Source organism: Sturnus vulgaris, chromosome 10, assembly GCF_052056855.1.
Source record: "Sturnus vulgaris isolate bStuVul1 chromosome 10, bStuVul1.hap1, whole genome shotgun sequence".
In the NCBI taxonomy this organism is placed as follows: domain Eukaryota; kingdom Metazoa; phylum Chordata; class Aves; order Passeriformes; family Sturnidae; genus Sturnus; species Sturnus vulgaris.
Window position 1 is genome coordinate 9,686,885 of NC_142252.1, and position 20,212 is coordinate 9,707,096.

General features: G+C 39.9%; 1 protein-coding gene across 1 annotated transcript in view; it reads right to left on the reverse strand.

The window, feature by feature from the left end:
• Window positions 1-20,212, reverse strand: part of COL4A4 (collagen type IV alpha 4 chain) — a 63,214-nt gene that overhangs the window by 10,582 nt on the left and 32,420 nt on the right. Inside the window, exons 19-39 of the mRNA XM_088170728.1 lie at window positions 20,032-20,136; window positions 19,315-19,479; window positions 18,689-18,781; window positions 18,194-18,357; window positions 15,536-15,608; window positions 14,152-14,258; window positions 13,613-13,796; window positions 12,966-13,034; window positions 12,730-12,834; window positions 12,092-12,310; window positions 11,345-11,506; window positions 10,534-10,704; window positions 9,268-9,411; window positions 8,787-8,894; window positions 8,349-8,527; window positions 7,202-7,265; window positions 6,615-6,689; window positions 6,387-6,494; window positions 5,987-6,094; window positions 2,094-2,165; window positions 1,191-1,319 (exon numbers count right to left, since the gene is read on the reverse strand). Of these exons, the coding sequence (XP_088026854.1) occupies window positions 1,191-1,319; window positions 2,094-2,165; window positions 5,987-6,094; window positions 6,387-6,494; window positions 6,615-6,689; window positions 7,202-7,265; window positions 8,349-8,527; window positions 8,787-8,894; window positions 9,268-9,411; window positions 10,534-10,704; window positions 11,345-11,506; window positions 12,092-12,310; window positions 12,730-12,834; window positions 12,966-13,034; window positions 13,613-13,796; window positions 14,152-14,258; window positions 15,536-15,608; window positions 18,194-18,357; window positions 18,689-18,781; window positions 19,315-19,479; window positions 20,032-20,136 (2,604 nt within the window). The remainder of the gene's footprint in view (window positions 1-1,190; window positions 1,320-2,093; window positions 2,166-5,986; window positions 6,095-6,386; window positions 6,495-6,614; window positions 6,690-7,201; window positions 7,266-8,348; window positions 8,528-8,786; window positions 8,895-9,267; window positions 9,412-10,533; window positions 10,705-11,344; window positions 11,507-12,091; window positions 12,311-12,729; window positions 12,835-12,965; window positions 13,035-13,612; window positions 13,797-14,151; window positions 14,259-15,535; window positions 15,609-18,193; window positions 18,358-18,688; window positions 18,782-19,314; window positions 19,480-20,031; window positions 20,137-20,212) is intronic.

Here is a 20,212-nt window from a genome sequence, read left to right on the forward strand (position 1 = left end):
TCTTGCTTTTGACTCCCTCTTTCCATTTACTTTTTGCTGAGTTTTCTCTTACTTGTCAAAGCTGGTCACAGCCATCAGAGACCTCGCCCATCCTATATCAAACAGTGTTAATACATCTCAGAATTCAACCTTCTCCTTTTTCCTCAGCAGCACCATTCTGTTGACTCCCCCAGTTCACAAACTAGTAACCGAAGTAAGAAAAATGATTGTGTCTTCATCTTAGAATAATTCACCTCACCAGATTTCACCTCCTGCTATTTTTAGTCCATGTGTTATATGACTGTGGCAAGGTCTGGCAGCATAAAGCTGATGTCACTTCTAATCACAGAATTGCTGAGGCTTGAGTGGGCCTCTGGAGACTTCCTAGACTAACCCTGCCCTCAAAGCAGGATCCACTGGAGCAGGTTGCCTCAGGCTCTGTCCAGCTGGGGTTTGAGTATCTCCAATGACAGACACTTCTCCAGAAACCTGTTCCCATGTTCAATTCCCTTCACAGGGAAAACAGAACTTTTCCTTGTACTTAAGTAGAATGTTCTGTATGTCAATTTGTGCCCATTCCCTCTTGTACTGTCACTGGATATCAGTATGAACTGTCTCCAGGTCCTTCCTATCAGGTACTTACACACATTAATAAACTCCCCTTGAACCTTCTCTTCGGGAGCCAAAGCAATTCCCCCTCTCTCAACCTCTCCCCATAGAGATGCTCCAGTCTCTTCACTTTCTCAGTGGCCTTTCCTCAGACACTTGCTTTTTCCCATTTCTGTGCAGTTCCTATATCAAGGAGCTACCAAGCTCTAAAATAACCATTGCAATCTTGTGAAGCAGTTCTATCTTGCACTTACATCAGAACAGTTGATAGATTTACTATAGTTCTGGGACTGCCAGATCTTCTGCACTCTTTTTCTTCAGGAATTTCTTCCCAATTGGCAACCCTACCTAGCAGTTCCCCAAGTCTATTCAAGTCCATAATTTTCTATTTTCATTCTTTCCTATAACATAAACCAGAAGTTCTGAAGTCTCTGTATCTCCACTCAGGAAACAGCAGCATGTTACAACAGAAGTGTTTTTAGGGAAAGAATCCTCTGAGTAATGTTCATATTGATCAGAGTAAGAACCTTTAGAAAAAGAAATTAAGTATGAGCTTAATTTCAACTCTGCAGAGCAGCACTTTGGAGAAAACTTTTTCTTACCTGGAAATCCTGGGAACCCCCTTTCTCCAGGGGGGCCTGGAATAGAAATACCAGGCCATCCAGGTTCACCTCTGTCTCCTTTTGGTCCAATTTCTCCTGAGTATCCTGGGGGCCCTGTCTCACTCTGACCTTTGTAAGAAACCAATTATGTACATAAAGCTTACAGCGAGTACAAATACAGATGTGCAGAACAGAAATACCAGTTGCAGATGTTCCTCCTTGCAAGGGTTGCCTAGTGCTGTTTTTCTGGTTCTCTCTTGGAAGCTGGATAGAGTTTTGTTGAATCTGGCCCTAATTCATCACTTTCAAAGAAAGTAATCTTTTTGCTTGAATGCTCTTCTTCAGGGGTGATTTTATTATTGTCTATAACTTGAAATGTAAACTGATTGGATTTAATTTTCTATATATATATATATCTGTAATCTTTAGATAGATTATAAGCATTGTTTTTAAATAGTGCTTCAAAAGCACCTTTTTAAAGTTGCAAATACATCAGCACGAGTGAAATCCACATTCCTCTTGAGGCACAACTCCCATGGACTTTAAATGGAGCTGGGATTTCACAAGTCTCCTTTTAATTTGCTAGTTTTATCTTTTATATATTAAAAAAAAAAAAAAAGAGAGACTTGGCTCTCCTTTGAATCATCTGCACTGAACTTTTAAATTTTATAAACAGCCTTGTAACGTTCCAACAAAACTATGTGAGTAATGGAAGTTTGAAAGTTTTCCCCACAAATAACTGCAGGTGTGCCATTAAGCATACTTTAGATTCTGTTTGAAAATTTAGACTGAGCCTTAATGATATCTTCTGGGCAAGACAAGCATCAAAATAACATGCACCATTCCTTGCACATTCAATCTTGTAGGAGAAGATTTTCTGTTCCAGTTTTTTCTCATCTTTACCTGGAGCTCCTGCAGAACCCTTTTGACCTTTTAGTCCATCCAAGCCATCCAGTCCAGGCAGTCCAGGAAGACCTGAGAGGTGTTACACAGGTATGACTGGGTACCACAACAATCTTCTACAGTCACAATTAAAAATCAAGCCTTTGTTAAATCTGACAACACATACTGGATCAAGATGGGGTATTTGCTGAATTTGATTACTGGCAACTGCAGATGAGGTCACATTGCAGTGCAGTCTTTTTGGAAAGGCAAGAGTGAAAGGTTTAGAAATAGCAGTCATAATCTAGTTTCACATCAAAGCAATCAGAAAGCACAACTTTTAATCCTTTAGGTACTTCCATCCTGCAGCTAGCAGATTATGGGCTAATCTACAGAGAACCTTGTGACTGTGGCTGGGCTGCTACTGCTACCTGTGGTTGCTACTCCAAAGTTCACTGTGCTACCACTTCATGGCCACTGATGGGGATGCAGACACTACCTAGGATAGCTTAAAGCTTTATAGCTTCTGTTCAAAATAGAAGTGCAGTTTAACCCAGCTGCACCAAAAAGAAACTAAATTTCCACCTGGCTTCTTTTTTCTGGTCCTGAAGATTTCACACAGAAAACTGCTTTTTTTGCATCACTCTATTACAAAAGCTCTTTGAACTGAACAGCACAAAACTTTTGAAGACAACAGATCTATAATGAAACCTCTGGTGACACATGGTAGTATATAGAGCAGCTCTGTCACTAGTGATGTTCACTAGCACTGGCTGAGTGCTTGTGATAGTCAGACATAACTTCTGCTTTATAATTTGTGCTTTTTTGAAAATTGCTAAAACACAATAAATAAAACCATAGATGGCACTTTTTAATCCATTTTTTAAAAGCTGAGCTAATCTAAGGCTTGTTTGTTGTTGGCATTCAAGGGTAAAAATATCTCCATGTCATCAGTGCTTTTTAGTTCCTAGGTTGTATAAACTATCAAATGTGAGAACAAACACTTCCTCAATGCAGACAGTAGTCTGTCACCTGTGATAGCAACAAGTCTGGCAAAACTGATGGGTCATTTGTGACAAGTTTCAAAGAGGTTTCAGAGACAGGAACAGACTTGGGATGCCTCTTGCTCCAGACAGGGACACTGATCACCAAGGAGCTGAATGATACTGTCAGTGCTTGTTCCTGTCCCTGTTCCACTTCTCCTGCCCATCTCTGCCTCCTTTCCTTCCCCATCAATTCCTCTCCCTGCCCTGCAGGATTCCCATTCCAGTGGCTTTTCCCCACAAGGCTGAATTTTCTGTGTGTCTGTCTCCTTTCCTCTGGCTCCTTCCTGGCACAGAAAATACAGGTTCTCTGTTGAGTGCCTGTGCTCAATCCCAGCATGTCCTGCAGCTCACCAACCTGCCATGGACCCAGAGCAGGCATCTTGGGAGAATTTATTGCACTAGTTGGACATATATGAACGGATATATTTTTTAAAGTTATAAACTGGTCAAATTTGGCAAGGACAAACTGCTGTAGGAACAGCAACACAAAACCCTTCATCAACGCCTTCACCTGCCAAATTTAAGTGTCCATAGTTCAAAGATGGGTCATCTGACAATGAAAAAATAAAAAAAGCCCTAGAGTTCTCTAGCAGGCACACCAAAAATTATAATCATATAGCTTTGTTCTCAGAAACTGTTGAATTATTGTAGTTAAAATTTAACAAAGGATGAATTGAAAAAAAAAATTCCAGTGTGTAGCCAACATCAGTCTGGAAAAATTTTAAATCCAGAAAATTGTTTGAAAACCTGCAAAATATTGATAATACACTCTCTGTGTAATCCACTTTATAATATGGGACACTTAGTAATCCAACCTGTAATATCTTCTATGACCTTAATTAACTATTCTTTAACTTTTCATGACATTCTAACTTTCATTCCTGCTTTCTGTAACCTTCTTGTGGTTTGGACATGTTCCCATTCTAAAATTTCTGTAAGAGTTGCTCTTGAGGAATTTAACAGTGGTATTTTAAAATTATTAAGAACTCCTAACTAATTTTGGCCCCCAGGTCACCATTGAAAACTTTTTTGATCTTTGGCTTATTCAGGCAAGATTGATGGCTTGGTTTTACTTGCTTTCCAGGGAATTTCTGACACATTTGCCAACAATCCATTATAATATCAGCACTTGTAATTCTAGATTTTTGGATTGCTATGGTCCCATATTTCTAGGTACAGCTGAATTGGCTGACCTGAGCATGAACCACTGTTTCTGTGTTGTACTGCCCAATTCAGCTTCTACTCACACAAGTCTTCCTGGTGATGGTCTGAATATTACTTGCTCCATCAAGGATTACTCACACAAATAAGGCTTGCCAGGCTAAGCCTTTAACTAGTAAAACTACTGTAATAAAGAAAATGGGATTATGCTTTGATGGATGATTTTTAACTTTTTTTTTTTTTTTAAATCTAGAACTTCTTTAAAATCTGAAAGCTCAGGCACAAGACCTTTAATGTAACTGAGAACCAATGAGACTAACGAGGCCAGGTACTTAGCAATGAATTATCCATTTCATTTCTAATGCTTGCACCAGCACTTGTTGAAAACAGCACCAAGATCTATATATCCAGTTGAACTGGAGTACAAAGACCAGTCAGTTTTTATTACTGGGTATAGTTTCAAAGGTATTAACCTTCTTTTCAGCTATGCTGGGGATACATAAAATCCTTAACAGCAGGCAGCTCAGTCTCTAATGAACTGCCATTTTGGACTGAACTTTTCCCTCTGCAGGATGTGTCTTAACGTTATGTTCCTGTGCAGGACTTGGGATAACTTCTGCACAGTACAGTAAAGAAGTGTCTTGTGGCAAGAAGGAAATTGCCCATCAATTATGAAGTTTTTAGCAGAAGAATGCTTTGTTCTTCTTTGACCCCTTTCAGACATCCCTGCTGCTGTAGATCTCTGCTTTTGTTACAGCAAATATTGTTTGCAACACTGAAATGTTCTCTTGCACATTATGTACCAGCAGGGAATCTGTCATGACAGTTTAAATCAGCACTGCTTATTTACTGCAAGCAATCATAAATTGTTTCCATTTTTCATTTGGATTTTCAGTAATTTGTAAGAAACCTTCTCAATTTGTCCTTAAGCTGAATTTGAAAAAGTGGATCTATTGTCCTCTCTAACCAATTTTTTTAGCTCCAAGTGTTACTTTACTGTGGTTTCTGTACATGGGTCACTAATCTTCTTCCTGTCTGGGAACAGGTTATGACAGACACAGGATACTGACTTGTTAACTTTCTTTATTAATAACTTAAAATTTCAATTCTAAGCATAGTAAAAGTTAATAATGTTCTCCAACAAAAAACCCAATTGTATAGATGAATTGACATTCAATCTAAACATAACAGTAATTGCAAGAAGTGTAAATTAGGATTTGGAGGAAACACTTCTCTGCTAAATACTCCAAAATCAGACAAGAAGCAAGAAAACCAACAATAAAACACAACTCAAGTTATAACAGTTTGTTAAAACAAATTTGAAAAACAAAGCTGTCATAGCAGCCTGCTGGGTTTATAGAGTAACAGTGGCACTCCATGGTGAAAATGTAGAACACAGCATAACTGAAGTGAAACAACTGAATTATTGCAAACTCCTTTTTCTTTCCCGAATTTCTGCTATTGGTTACACCAGACTCTGTTTCTGTTTTCCTCCTTACTCATTTTAGATTGTAGCCCAATTTTCCAAAGTAGCATTTATGTTACTTCTCAAAGGTAATGGGAACTGGCTTAAGTCTTCTAGCAGTTTAAGAGACCACAGAGTCCAAATGACAGTCACTGTTAGGCCTTTTCCATTTTCACTACTGAAAGAATATTTGTCTGGTACTGTCACATTACCACTAGAATGGCACTGTATATTCTGTTTACCTTTTCTGCCTTGGGATCCAGGTAACCCTTGCAATCCTGGAGGTCCCAAAATTCCAGGTTTCCCGTTTTCTCCACGTTCTCCTGGCAATCCTTGAGGACCTAGAGCTCCTGAGAGTAAAAGAAACCCCTGTGAATATGCAATTTGATTAAACTGTTGATTGTTTTCCCCATGCTATGCAGCACACTGAAAGTGTCTGGGGATGCAGGAAGAATTAATGGGTCTTGCCCTCTGAGACTGAGCAGACAATTGCTGCTATAGGTACAGAAATAACTTTCAATGCCTCCCTTCATATGATCTCTGATTTCTCCTGCCTCCTCACAGAGATGCCTCAACTGTCTTCTCCTGTTTCATCCCTCTTTTGAGCTATCCATGGCACTATTTTTCAAACTTGGGCATTACCTGGTAATCCAGGTAGCCCTGGATATCCAGGGTCACCCTTGGATCCTGGCCTCCCAGGCTGTCCTTGGATACCTGGTAAACCCTTCTCCCCTGGAAATCCACGAAGTCCTAAAAGAAAAAAAAAAACGCTCAAATTAATGGCACAGGGAGCAGAGCTCCCTCTGCTAATAAAACTTTAGAGAAAATATATTTTTAAGTCCAATTTTATGTCCAGTCACACAGAGGTACCTGGCAATCCTGGATCTCCTGGAGGCCCTTTCTGACCGCGTGTACCAAGCAGAGGAGTTGGGTCACCTCTCTTGCCTGTTGAGGTACAATGACTTCCATTTTATACAAGCATCCTTTCCATCCACAAAAGCAAAGCTGGACACTTTTTTAGGATCAGAAAAGTCATTAATAGATATAAACAGCTATAGAAGGGACTAAGAGAGCACAAAATGAAAATTGCTTTGGCACATGCAAATTATGACAGTTCACTTTGATTGCATTTTCTCTTATTTGATTTGACAAAATTTCCATATCCATAAGAATGGATTTGTACATGATTTTGATGGAATTTTTAAGTTCTATAAAATTTGACAGGAATTTATCTTCTAAATTAGTAATACCTACTTTTAAAGGAACAAGCTGTTAAAGAATATACTGAAATGCAACTTTTGCCTTCAGGTAAGTGAGACTTGTTTCTAATTGCATTCATGTTTTATGGTAAAACAGGACAGAAGTGAAAATAATTTTCTAGAGAGTCTTCACCATCTATCCCTCATACATCCTAACAATATTGCTCTTTTCAGATTGTATCTATATAAACTCATTACCTTTACATCCTTTGGGGCCAATCAGTCCTGGATATCCAGGGTTTCCTGGTAAGCCAACATCACCCTAATTTTTTAAAAAAAAACAAAATAGAAATGTTTGACATAGGATACGTGTAGCAGGAATGACCTGCAGGAGCATTTGGTTCTCATAGCAAAATTGTATCTTAAGCTCAACAAAAAACATCTTGTCTTTGTTACATATCTAACACTGGCCACCAACAAAAAACTGTAGGTTAGACTTACTATTAATTTTGAATTTGTGCTTTTATAGCTTATTCTCATTCTTGGCTCAAACAGCTTAATTTCCCCACAGATGGCTTGAATAATTTGCTTTAAAAGGTACCGTAAAATACATATCCAATATTGTTGTATGTTACCCAAAATTTGCTATAAACATTAACCAGAAATATGCTGATGTCACAATAAAGATGTAGATTTCCCTATTTTTTCCTTTTGAATAATGATCTTTAATCATCAAAGAATTTTAATTAAACAAACCAAGAAAAAATATGTCCCTTTACCAAGAAAATAACTGTGTTTTATCCTTCATGTAATTTCATTGTCTACCTCCCCAGCATGCAAGAAGTGAAGAATTATACCTTGTATGGAATGTTTGTGTGGTTTTGTGTATTTGTTCTTGAGCAACACTGCTTGCCTGGGTTCTGCTTGGGGCAAAGAAGGCTTGCTTTGTCTTGTCTGCTGCCTTGGTCACTTCACACAGCAGGACATGAAGAAATAGCTACGTATTAACTGCCTAATTGTGCTGCGGCTATGTTATGATCTCTGTGGTAAGTGGTTTGTCAATCTGTTCTAAAGAAAAATGTTAAAGACTTGATTGTGCATCTGTTTTTTGCCCTCCTATTTAGTGTAGTGAGCCTGGACTTCAACCACATAGCAAAGCACTGCATCAGAACAGGCAACTAAGACAGGTCCTTTCTTAACTCCCACCTCCCACCACAGCTCCTCCTAAAATTTAACCAAGGCACAGAGGGGTTTCATTAGGGAATTTACAGTTCCTACTACACTGGCTGTCTCTTCTTAGGAGGAACATCTAATGGGTGAGTACAATACAAGCACCCTTCATCATATTTCTTAAGGGCAGGAGATAACTGCAAAGTCCAGGACACTTCACTACCACTCTGTTTACCTGGTCACCTGGTTCTCCTTGAAAACCAGTAATTCCTTGAAGGCCCTTTGGTCCAGGCAAACCCCGTGATCCTGGAAACCCCATCACTCCAGTGTCACCTTGGTCACCTGGCAGTCCTGGAACACCATTCTTCCCTGGAAATCCTCGTGTGCCTCTGAAACCAGTATTGCCTTTTTCACCTGAAATTGATTGCAGAACAAGATAATGACCAATCAAGTCAAGCCAGTGTTTGACACTGATTTTCAATATGGCAACGCTTTCACTCTTGGTGCACTGCCTTAGTGATAATCTAAATAAACTGTGCAGCCAGTTTAGGAATCTGTAAAGGTGGTATGGTGGCTGGATGTTACTGCAGCCCTGAGTCCACACTGTGAAAACCACCAGTGATATATGTCAGAGGAATGTGTGTGTATGCAGGGCTTTCTTTTCTGAACTTACCTCTTTCACCTCTCAATCCATGGTCACCAGGAAACCCTGGGTCTCCCTTTTGTCCTTTCTCCAGACGGAGGTTAACACAGCCACTGTCTCCTGGAGGCCCCCTTTCACCTTGGAAGTAAATGTGGAATGTAAATATATCCTCACAAGTGACATGTCCTGAAAATCACTTTGAATGGTGACTTTCCTAATAGAGAAAGCCTTCAAATACTGATGTGGTTCTCAGTTTTTCCAGCAGGCTCACTGCTGACAGAATTTGCAATCCTTTCCTTGCTTTTTTGTTAATTTAGTCATAACCCAGATGATGTTAAATCAGAAGAATTAGGAAAGATTGTGAAATTAGGAAAGACAGCAATTTTGAACGGCCTGTGATTGCACATGATTATTCTTTTTCCTATAAAAATTAAACAGATTTTTAACATAGTAGTAACAAAACTAAACATAGCAGCAATATAACTACAGAGTGAAGTGGATTTTTACCAACCTTTTATTCCCATATCTCCACATTCTCCACTAGGCCCAGGTAGACCCATTTCTCCTTCTTCACCTTTTACACCAAAGATTCCCATTGGGCCTTGTATTCCTGGGAGTCCTGGGAATCCCTGGGGTCCTTGAATGCCTTTGCTTCCTGGTAATATGAAATGCTTTATTTACATGTTAAGTCTGCTTGTACTGTTGCTATCATATTCTAAAGAATAGTATAAAGCAAAAGCAGGATGTTCATAAGTACTTCTTAGGAAATCAGCAGAACTAGAGAGCTAACAGTTGGAGCATGTCTTCATGCCAAGGTCAAACTTCTCTTGAAACCCAGATTCCACTGAAGCAAACTGCCTCCCTGTACCTGCAGTCAGCCCCTGGAGATTTAGGCTACCCTTACTCCTAAAGCAGTTATCCCTAAAACACCACCAGACCTTGCATGTGGCTACTGGATTATGGGGGCTGCATTCTATTCCCTGTCCCTGCCCTCCAGCTCAGGAGGCTGGTGCCCAGAGAACAGTTGGGCTTGCCATTAAAGCAAAGGTGAAGAAGGCATTAAGTACCTCAGCCTTTTCCTCATCCTTTGTCACTATGTTTTCCCCCCTCCCATCCAATAAAGGATGGAGATTTGCATTACCCTTCCTTTTTGCTGCTAATGTATTTATAAAAGCATTTTTACTGTCTTTTACAGCACTAGCCAGATTGAGTTCTGGCTGCACTTTGGGCCTTTTGATTTTCTCCCCCCATAACCCTAAGACACCCTTGTCCTGAGCTGCCTGTCTCTTCTTCCAAACTTCATACACTCTCCCTTTTTTCTTGAGTTCAGCTAAAACTCTGTTCAGCCCAGCTGCTTCTCTTCCCTGCTGGCTCATCTTTTAGTGCATGGGATGGCCTGTTCCCATGCCTTAAAAATTTCCTTCTTGAAGACAAGCAGCCCCTCAGGACTGCCACCCAAGGGATTCTGTTAAACCTCTTACTATAGCATATTGCAACCTATTATAAATAGTTAGGAAATAATATATAGAAATATTTTAGTGTTGTAAAACAACTAAAGCACCAGCATACATCAAACCATATTCATCCCTTTGCTTTTATCATAAGAGAAAGAACAAGGGATGGTTCTATGGTTATTGATTCTGCCCTGCTGCAGACTTATTCTTGAAGCTGGAAAGGGAGGTGGCTGGAAAGTACTTCCTGACCTTAACAGCAGTAAAAAGGGCTCCCTCTACAAGAGAACTTAAAAGTGAGATGGTCTGCATGGTATTTAACATACCTGTTTCTCCTGGGAAGCCAGCGGGTCCTTTATTGCCTGGAAGTCCTGGGGGACCTCGTGAGCCTGGAGGACCTGGGAGACCTCGTGAGCCCAGAGAGCCTTTGAGACCTTTGATTCCAGGTGGCCCAGCCAGGCCCCTGTCTCCCCTCTGACCTTTAAATCCTGGTAAGCCTGAGAAAGAGAGCTTTAATCTATGTATGTAAATGCAGGCAAAAGTTAAGCAATTGTATATAAAATAGAAAGTGATAGATTTGGTATAAATTTGAAGACCATCAAACATGGCAAAATAAGATGAAACCTTTTCTTTACCATGTTGGAGTCCTAGCCTTGCCTAGCTTTCTCAATTGGAATGTTTGTTTTCTTCTATTTCTTTAGTGACAGATATTATAAGAGCACTGTGAAAAATCCCTACTAATTTGTAAATACTTTTGATAGATGTATCTCCTAGCTCTTCCTAAATAATACCTCCACTGAACAATAAAGAAGATAAAAGCATCACAGTAATGACAGGTCAGTTAAGTTACTCAAGACAACAGGTAAGAGACAACTCTTTGTTTATTACTTATAGTGTACCCACTGTGATTTGGCCAGTTAAGGAGCAGCATGGGAAGGGAAGTTGGGATGCACCTGACATGCACAGTCTACATTCCTTGAGTTTAAAGAAATGTGCAAAACATAATGTACACCCCCAGTAATGAGCAGCCCCCATGGAAACATTTGTCATGCCAGCCACAAAAATCATGTGATGAAATCTGGCAGAAAGTATGTGAAAAGCTTAGAGCTGTGAGGCAACCTGCTGGCTGTTGTGTACCTTGAGGTCCTGGCAGGCCCATGACACCTCTGAGTCCAGGTGGTCCTGGTAAGCCTGGGACACATGGTGAGCCAGGGAAGCCTGGACAACCTGGTGCTCCTACATCACCCTCTGGGCCTCTAAAACCTTTGGCACCTGGAAATCCTGGGGTGCCAGGCTGTCCTGGAATAAAAACCATTATTAGTTCCATTACTCACTGTCCCTCAAAATTCCTAGTTTTAATTTTGAAATGTATGTGTTCGGTTACTGTAGTATCTTACTTATCCTCTAATTTTTGCATAGTTTGTAAACAGTGATGCTTTTCTGCAATTTAGAATTGGCTGTTGTGGAGAACTTCTTTCTTTAAGGAACAAATATAAATTCAACCCTCATCTATAGGTACAGTAGGCAGTTTCTGATGTGTAGGAGCAGAATGGGAGGAGCTCACTGGCCTGCACCAGGTGCACAGCACTGGCCCAGTTCTATAGGTGTTCCCTGCAGTGAAGGATGGGTGTTATCTGCTTAGGGCCAGGCAAAAGGGACACCTGTAAAAGGAAACAGCAATATCCTCTATGAGGTGGGATGGACATGGTGCTGTGGAGACATCACTGCAGCAAACAGCAAAATGTAAATGTAAAAACAGGGAGTACTGTTCACAGTCACCATTATGGATCTGAGTGTGAGGAAGTTTTCTCTGAACCAGGAGCACCTTTGCTCAGATTTTGCCCTTTGAACATGTAGAAGTGTTTCATAGAAACTGATCCATACCTTGAAGTCCAGGAATGCCTGGATTACCCCTTGCTCCCTGTGCACCAGGGGGTCCTGGCAGTCCCCTGTTGCCTGGCATTCCTGGAGGGCCATAAGTGGTGTCACCTGGAAGACCTTTCTGACCATCTGTGCCAGGTGGACCTGGAAGGCCATTTTTGCCATCAATTGTAGGTCCTCTTTCACCTTCATCACCAGGATCACCAGCTGTGCCTCGAAAGCCTGTTAATATGATTTTTAAATTCAAATAAGGCTTAATTCAGGAAGTGTTCAAGATTTTTTGTTCTGTTCTTCCCACACCCAAACTGTGGAATATTGTAGTCCAAATTTAGCCAGATTTAAACTGTCACCTTGAAAAGAAAAATATAATAATAATATAAATTTCATGTTTCTTATTTATAGCTAATGATACATGAGGACTGAAGGAGGTAATTCCTGTGGGAAGTAACAGGGGTTTTCTTTGGGGCAGCATCTGTCTTGAGTACTGTCAGTCTTGTCCAGTTCAGTGCCTTTGCTCTCTGGACACTGAACTATTCATTTCAATTCAATTCTACTTAACCCTGCCCTATCCTACCTTTCCCTGCATGTATGAATTACAATTTGACCAGCAGTTCTCCCAAATTAGGAAAAGCACAATTTACCTTCTGGTCCAGGGATTCCTGCTCCTGGCCTTCCTCGATAGCCTTTTTGCCCATCAAAGCCATTTGGTCCGGGATGCCCAGGGAGTCCTTTTAAACCCTTTTGTCCTGGAAATAAAAAGAAAATACATAAAAAGGCTGTTAATAGTGTAGCATTTTAGGACAGCCTCTTTTCTTTAATTAGCAACTCAAAACTCCATTTCAGTAGAAATCAAAAATTCTCCTATGCATAAACATACCTTGAACACCTTTAAAACCCGGGGGACCTGGATTTCCAGGATATGGTGATGTAATGCAGACAGTTTCACCTGAAGCAAGAGGGAGAAGAAACTGGCTTATGATTTTAGATTAACTGGAGTCTGAACGCTTCCTGTAATATTTCTTGGGAATTACTCAATCACATGTGCAAACGTGCAGTGACTGTTTATGCAGATTGTTAATTCCATATTACTGAAATTTTGATGGGGAATCTTAAAATATATTTTTCTTGGTGATTTTCATTGGTAACATCTCAAATGTTGTAACACAGTTGTATTTTTAAAGTCTTTTTTAAAATTTTCATGGCAATTTGTTTTACAATACTCTCTATTGCAAGAAAGAAATAATATTTTCATTTAAATTCTATCTACAGTTATGAATGTAGACTTTTTTTGCTAAGCATTTTTTATAACCAAAAACCAGGCCAAGCTTTAAGTATAAATTGTGTTTTCCTATAAATTAGCATTATTTTTACCCTAAATGAATAGACTATATGTATATACATAGACATGTATATAGAATAATACATCAATACAATATATAATACATGTTAAGCCATAATGGATGCCACCAAACATCCAAACATATATTTTGTTATTTCATTCTTAACATAAACATTCAAAATTACCTTTCTGGCCTTTTGGACCAGGTGGCCCAACATTACCCATATCACCAAAGTCCCCAGGGCTGCCTCTGGCTCCTGGAGACCCAGGAAGCCCCAGGCCAGGCAATCCCATCTGGCCTTTTACCCCAGGAGGTCCCGGGAGCCCAGGGAATCCTTTATCACCTGGAACTGCTACTCCAGAATCGCCCTGAAATAAAAACTCTCGGTAAGAAGTAACAAGAGCTAATTTCTCTCCTGCCTTTGATTATGAAAATCGTGTTAGAGAATTATCTGGAGAAACACTTTCACAATGGAAAGACTAAACGGATGACATTAGTATTTTTAAATATTCAAAGGCAATAGGAACAAAGGGGTTTGTGTATTTTTTGTTTCCTGACCCCATAATATTGGCACACAGTATATGCAGAGCTTATAATCAGGAATGCTAAAATAAACAGTAATACTTACATGAAACTAGTTTTTTAATGGATAAAAACTTCCATAACTTTTAATAAGATAATATGTTAACTGAAATGCAAAAAGTCTGGGGAAGTTGAACATACCTGAGCTCCTTTTTCCCCTGGCAATCCTAGTTCCCCATCTCTGCCATCAAGACCTCTTTGGCCTGGAAATCCTGGAAGCCCAGTAGGTCCTCTTTCACCTTTTAATCCTTAAAATATTTTTTTGGGAAAAAAATAATATTTGCAGTAATTTTAGAGGGAGGAATTATTTCTGCTTAAGGAAATGCTGGGTAACTGTTGATCCTATCTTCATGATAATTCCCAGTCCTTGATTTCACATTTCCTAGGCATTTTCGGATTAGAAAGGCAGTTTGTAGTTGGATACCTGATGGAACAACTTGGTCTCTCTGTAAAAGACATGTTCACAGGCACCACAGGAATGTGGCTTTTGTCCATGCTAAAAAGTTAAAATATTTTACTATTGAAACAGATCACAGATTTATCCTTGATTTCAGTGAAGTCAGGATATAGCAGTGCCATATGATAGAGAATATTTGCATCAATATTCCCCAAAGCTTTTTGCTTTTTTCCCCCCCATGGATTTCTCCTGCACTAATATTTATGAAAAAGTAACTTTTGCATCAAGAACAATAAAACTATTCTAATACAAAGATTCATTCTGCTGTGTCAAGAAATCCTTTGCAAATAAAAGCAAATGTTTTCCCCTGCTCCAACATCTGTAAAAAACCCACAGGCATCCAAAGCAAAGCTAACTTTTTATAAACAATAAGAAGGACAATCTTTTGTGAAATAACTATTTTAGCCTTTCTAACTAAGCTTTGCCATCAGATTGCTGTCATTTATTGTTCTCTGTTTCTTTTGCTTTTGCAAATCATAACCATAACTGTGGAGAGGTTTTGATCTATTTAATTAAAATAATTCCAGTTGTGCAACTGGTGGCCTATTGTTTCTCTTCAATGCCTGGTCAAGAGTAATTTTTAGAAATAGGAGAGGAATCTGAATAGTCATTGAGGCTGAAGTTTTCCCAAGAAGGATGTTGGTGGCCTAATTTGAGATAACAGCTATGATATTGGTATATGACATTTCAGGAGGTGGCTTCTGTTCAATAATATTTCTTCATGATTTCACAGTACTTGTATTCTGCTTAGTCTTTGCTGTACAGACCTCTGGAAGACCCCCAATTATCACCTGCATGACATGAAAAGTCATTTGTTGGCATGAATAACATGCTGTTAAAATTGTTTTATGGCTCAAATATAGAGAAAAACCCCACAAAACACTGCGTTGATCTTGTGTTTAGCAAGAAGAGGTGGTACCAAGAGAGCAGTTTGGATATATATGCCCTCTAGGTTTCAGTAACTTATTGAGCTAATAGATTTAGTAAAGAGTAAATTAATGTTTTTCTCACACTATTGCTTAGACATCATATAAGAAAACAAAAAGGTTAATGCTAAAATGTGTTTACCTTTTATTCTAACTCTTCCTGGATCACCCTTCTCTCCTTTTTCCCCATGCTGTCCAGCAAAACCAGGAGTCCCCTTATCATTGACAAAGAAAAGAGTTGTCAGTTATCTCCAGCAAGGAATCAAAGTGTGCATTTAAGGGAAAATTAGATATCCATCTCTTGCATGGTTTCCAAAAAAAGACCAATTAAAATAACCAAAAGGACACACTTTTCTCTTTTGATGGTCAAAAAGAGGAGTGTGAATGGCACATGTCCTTTCCAGCCTGACTGCCACGTGCACAGATACACAAGTGCAAAAAATTGTAATGCTGGAAGTACTGGGCTCAGGGCTGCACAGATGGGACTAAAAAACGTAAGAATATCAAGAGACAAATGATTCATTAATTCTTCCCACTGCAGACTTCAACCCACAATCCATTGAGGAAGGGAATCTCTGGAGGGTGGTGTCCTAGGGTGATGTTATGGTGTTTGTATCTCCAATCGTGTGTCCTGATTATGTTTGGTATTATGTCCTGTGCTTCCAGGACTGAGTCTGAGAGTGAAGCTTTGTTTTGTCTTGTTATCAGCCGGCTCACCTCCCCCATGGTCTATGTTTAGGAGAGGTTTTAGCTCGGCTTGCTTGCTTGCTTGCTTGCCTGCTTGCTTGCCTGCTTGCTCGCTTCTGCCTTTTTCTTTCCTTCGCTTTGCCCTTGCTTTCTGCTTATTAGTTAGTTCAGCTAGGCAGTCCAACTTTTTCCCTGGACTGTTTTCTCTTCCACCCCGTCCCCTCCCTCTCCTGGATACCATCTGAACGGACGAGGACCTGGGAACCCCAAGAAACACCGGGAGGCTACACTTTGTCACCTGCAGCAGTCATCCCCAGCGCCAGAGACTGATAACTGAGCGACCACTCGCCAGAGAGACTGAGTTTGTCATCCCTTCAGAACGGTGAAAGAGTTTTTTTGTCAGCTGGTGTTGTCTTTTTCCCTGTGCTGGGGAGTGTCTTGCTTGTTAAATAAACAGGTTTTTTCTCCCACTCTTCTCCGAGGAAATTCTTCCCGAACCCGGTGGGGTGGGGGGGGAGGAGTCGTGGGGTTTGCTGTTTGGGGGCTCCTCCTGGAGGTTTTCCCCCAAATTTGCCCGAAACCAGGACAGGTGGTGACTCCTGGATGAAGCTGTCCTCCCAGAAGGGAACACAGCAGGAGGTAAGTGATGTTTTGTTTTCTGAATGAAAACTCACAAAGCTACCAATAAAAAATTTCATCTGGTTAGGTACATTATATTCTTAGATGAATATATGGCTCGACAGGTTTAGAGGGGAAAAGAAAAGCTTTTCTATATTTTTATGCTGATTTTTGCTTTCAGCTGTCCAAGCAGGGTGCAATTTTTATATCATCATTGGTCAAGCTCGGATCTTGCAGCAGTACATGTGGATCAATACACTTAACCACGTGAAATTTACACAGAAGTAAAAGGCCACTAATGTACAAAAACTGGCATATTACTTAGGCAGCTTTCTCTGTTACTCAAAATCTTTCCCTTAGGAATAGGTGGAGCAAAGCCAGTTTATAATGTGATTGACAATTTTAAATCACGCAGCAGACCTCTGAAAAATATGTATCTGAAACTAGAAGTGATTACTCGTTACAATCTCTCGATCTTCAAGTGGGCAGTGATGAGTTATTATTGTCTGAAAAGAAAATGAAGTATTTGGGAAGAAAAGGGAGCAGAAAAATGGAGAAAAATGGTCCATTAAACCAAAGCACTTCTGTACTGAAGTGAATTATTTCTTTCCAAAGTGATTGCTTTGTCCTTGTTTCTCAATTAAATAATCTAAGAACAGCAAAGTTCAGGAGAAGGCTTCAAGCTTCACTTCAGAGCCACAAGGGCTAAAACATCAGAATCTCACACACACCACTCAGGTAAACGAGTTTTAAGAAAAAAAAAAAGAGAGCAAATGTAAACCTTCTAATGAAAGTTCTATTGGAACTTGAATGTGAGCCCTTCCACCTCCTTCTCTCAGACTCACAATGGATTTGTTTGCTTTTTTTCTTTTGAAAGAACATGTTCTGGAAACTTTTAAGCAATTTCTTATGTGAAGAAACAGTTCTGCTGTTAAAACTAACTCAAATCTCAAAAAAATAAAAAAAGAACCAAGTAAGGACAACAAAAAAAGGCCCAAAACCCCCTCTAAACATGCCCCTCAAAATAACCCAAAAACCCAACCATAATGCAACAGTTATAAAGCAGGGTATATCTACCTATATTCTCAAAAGAAAACCCTCTCACACACAAGAAAGTGCATTAAAAACCTCTTATATTTGGCATCATTTTGGCATGCAGCATCCTGGATGTACATTCTGCATGCCACACCAGAAGAAGCAGATCAAAATCACAGCAAGGCCAATAAATTCTCATATAGTGTATTCCTAAAGCAGTCAGATTAAGTGGCGTTTTGAATTATTGCTCACTCTGGGGACTAAGATAAACTATATGAAGCACATTAAAGAAAGTAAGTCTGCTCCCAAAAGTAAAAGCTTGTTTCCTGAGACTGTATTAAGCTATAGTAGATAAAAGTTCCAGATAGTGCCCTGCAAAACTTTCTCCACCATTCTGCTTAAATGCCTCCTGAGTTGAGAGGTAACTTGATGTTTACTGAAGCTCATGAAAACTACTCACAGGGAGCCCTGGTGATCCCACTGCACCAGATGAGCCTGGGTCGCCCTTTTCCCCGTGTCTTCCAGGGTATCCCATCTGTCCTTTCCTTCCTTCACTACCTGGAGGTCCTTGCACACCACGGGGACCAGGAGGACCAGCAGCACATGAGCAGAAGCCTTGACTTCCTACATGAAAATTTCAAAATTACTTTGAAACGGTAGCAAAATTAATCCACAAATATAATGTTGCCCTTTTTCTTTTCTGTGTGCGTAGTGCACAGACCATTCTATCTCATGTTCTCTCACCTGGAGAGGATTATCAGCCTCCCTTTACAGTGCTGAGGACCTCTGCACTAACAGGACTCTGCTGACTCAGAAGCCCCAATGCCAGCAGGCTGTGTAACTCTGTGTTTGATGAGCCTCATCCTCCCAGTTACCATGAATTTCTTGCACATTTAGATTTGACACTCCTGGCAAAGGTTTCATGCTCAAATTGTTGTTATCCAGGCCAACTTACCCTTCTCTCCTTTTGCACCTTTTCTTCCTGGAAGGCCTATCTGACCTTTTGCTCCAGGTTCTCCAGGGATCCCTCTCTCAGTACAGATTACACCTTTGAAAAAACAAATTTTCCAGCCAGTGTAAATCAGGTTTACTGTTTCCACAGCTTAGGTCATGTGTCCTCTTCTCGTTTCTCTCGTTATTCTTGCATGAAGAGTTAGAGATCTTATTAAATGCTTTACAAGTTGTTGCTTATAGATTATACTGCAACAGACAATATGGTTAGAGTTGAATGTTGACCCATTGCTTCTCATTGCCACTCCTATTTTTTTCTACTTAGCACTTGACTTTTTCCTTATCTAAAGGATGCAGATTTGGGTTTCCTCCTCAGTATTTTTAACTTCAAGTAGTATATTCTTAATAGAATTTTAATATGTGTGTTACTTCTGTGGGTTTAAATCACCCAGAAAACTATGAAAATCTTGAAATCTCACTGATCAAAACCTAATAGGAAAAATATGTTTTTAACATCCCATGTAAACTTGGAAATAGCTGTCAAAACTCACTTTTCACATCTCTGTATTGCAATGGATCTATTAATCTGCAGAATTCTATTCTTGTTATATAAATTGCTATTGAACCTACTGGGTAGTCCAGGTAAGCCTTGTCTTCCTGGCTGCCCTGGTGGGCCTGGTGGTCCAGGAAACCCCGGTCTTCCTGGGATTAATTCACCTGTTCCAGGCAAACCAGGGTCCCCTTGAAAACCTTGAGGTCCTGGTGCCCCACTTACTCCTGGCAGGCCAGGAAGACCTGAAAAAAAAGAAAGGTAAACAGCCCATACAGCATTAATGTGAGATATCAAGGAAACTCCAGACCATTCAGGACTGTCCTGAAAAACAGCTTCTATATAACTAATGCTGGAATCCAAATCCTAAATTTTTCAGGATGCTCAGGAAAAGAGGTTCCTGCTGTAGACCTTCAAATGCTTCTTTTCCTCCTTCCCTCCATTACCTCTTTTCCAGACATCCCAGTTACTCCAGCTCCTCATACAGAGCAAAGCCATCCTCAGCACTTCCCTTTATATCTTTTTGACACGGAGAGCAGAAATTTTAAGCACAGCACTCCAGACACAGTTATACCATGGGTTTACCCATGGTAGTATTCTCCTCAGTCTTCTGTTCCTTTTCTAGTCATTCCTAATGTTCTGCTTGGATAATTTTGTTTCTTTGTCTGGCTATTAAGTGCTGAGTTAATATTTTTACTGAACAGTCTTTACAGTTGGTGACTTGCATCAAGCAAGAACAAAGAACAGTTGTCTTTCCTCCTGGTGTATAGTTCACATTTATCCTCTACTTCTCTTACTTGTTCCATCATATCCTGGTCTTCCTAAAAGGCCTGAAGGACCAATTGGTCCAACTGACCCCATTTCACCAACAGGACCTGGAAATCCTGGATCTCCTCGTGGACCTACAGAGAATTACAGACACATGTGAGTTGAACACCTTATGGAATTTATAGCTTAAATCTAAATTAAGTTGCAACC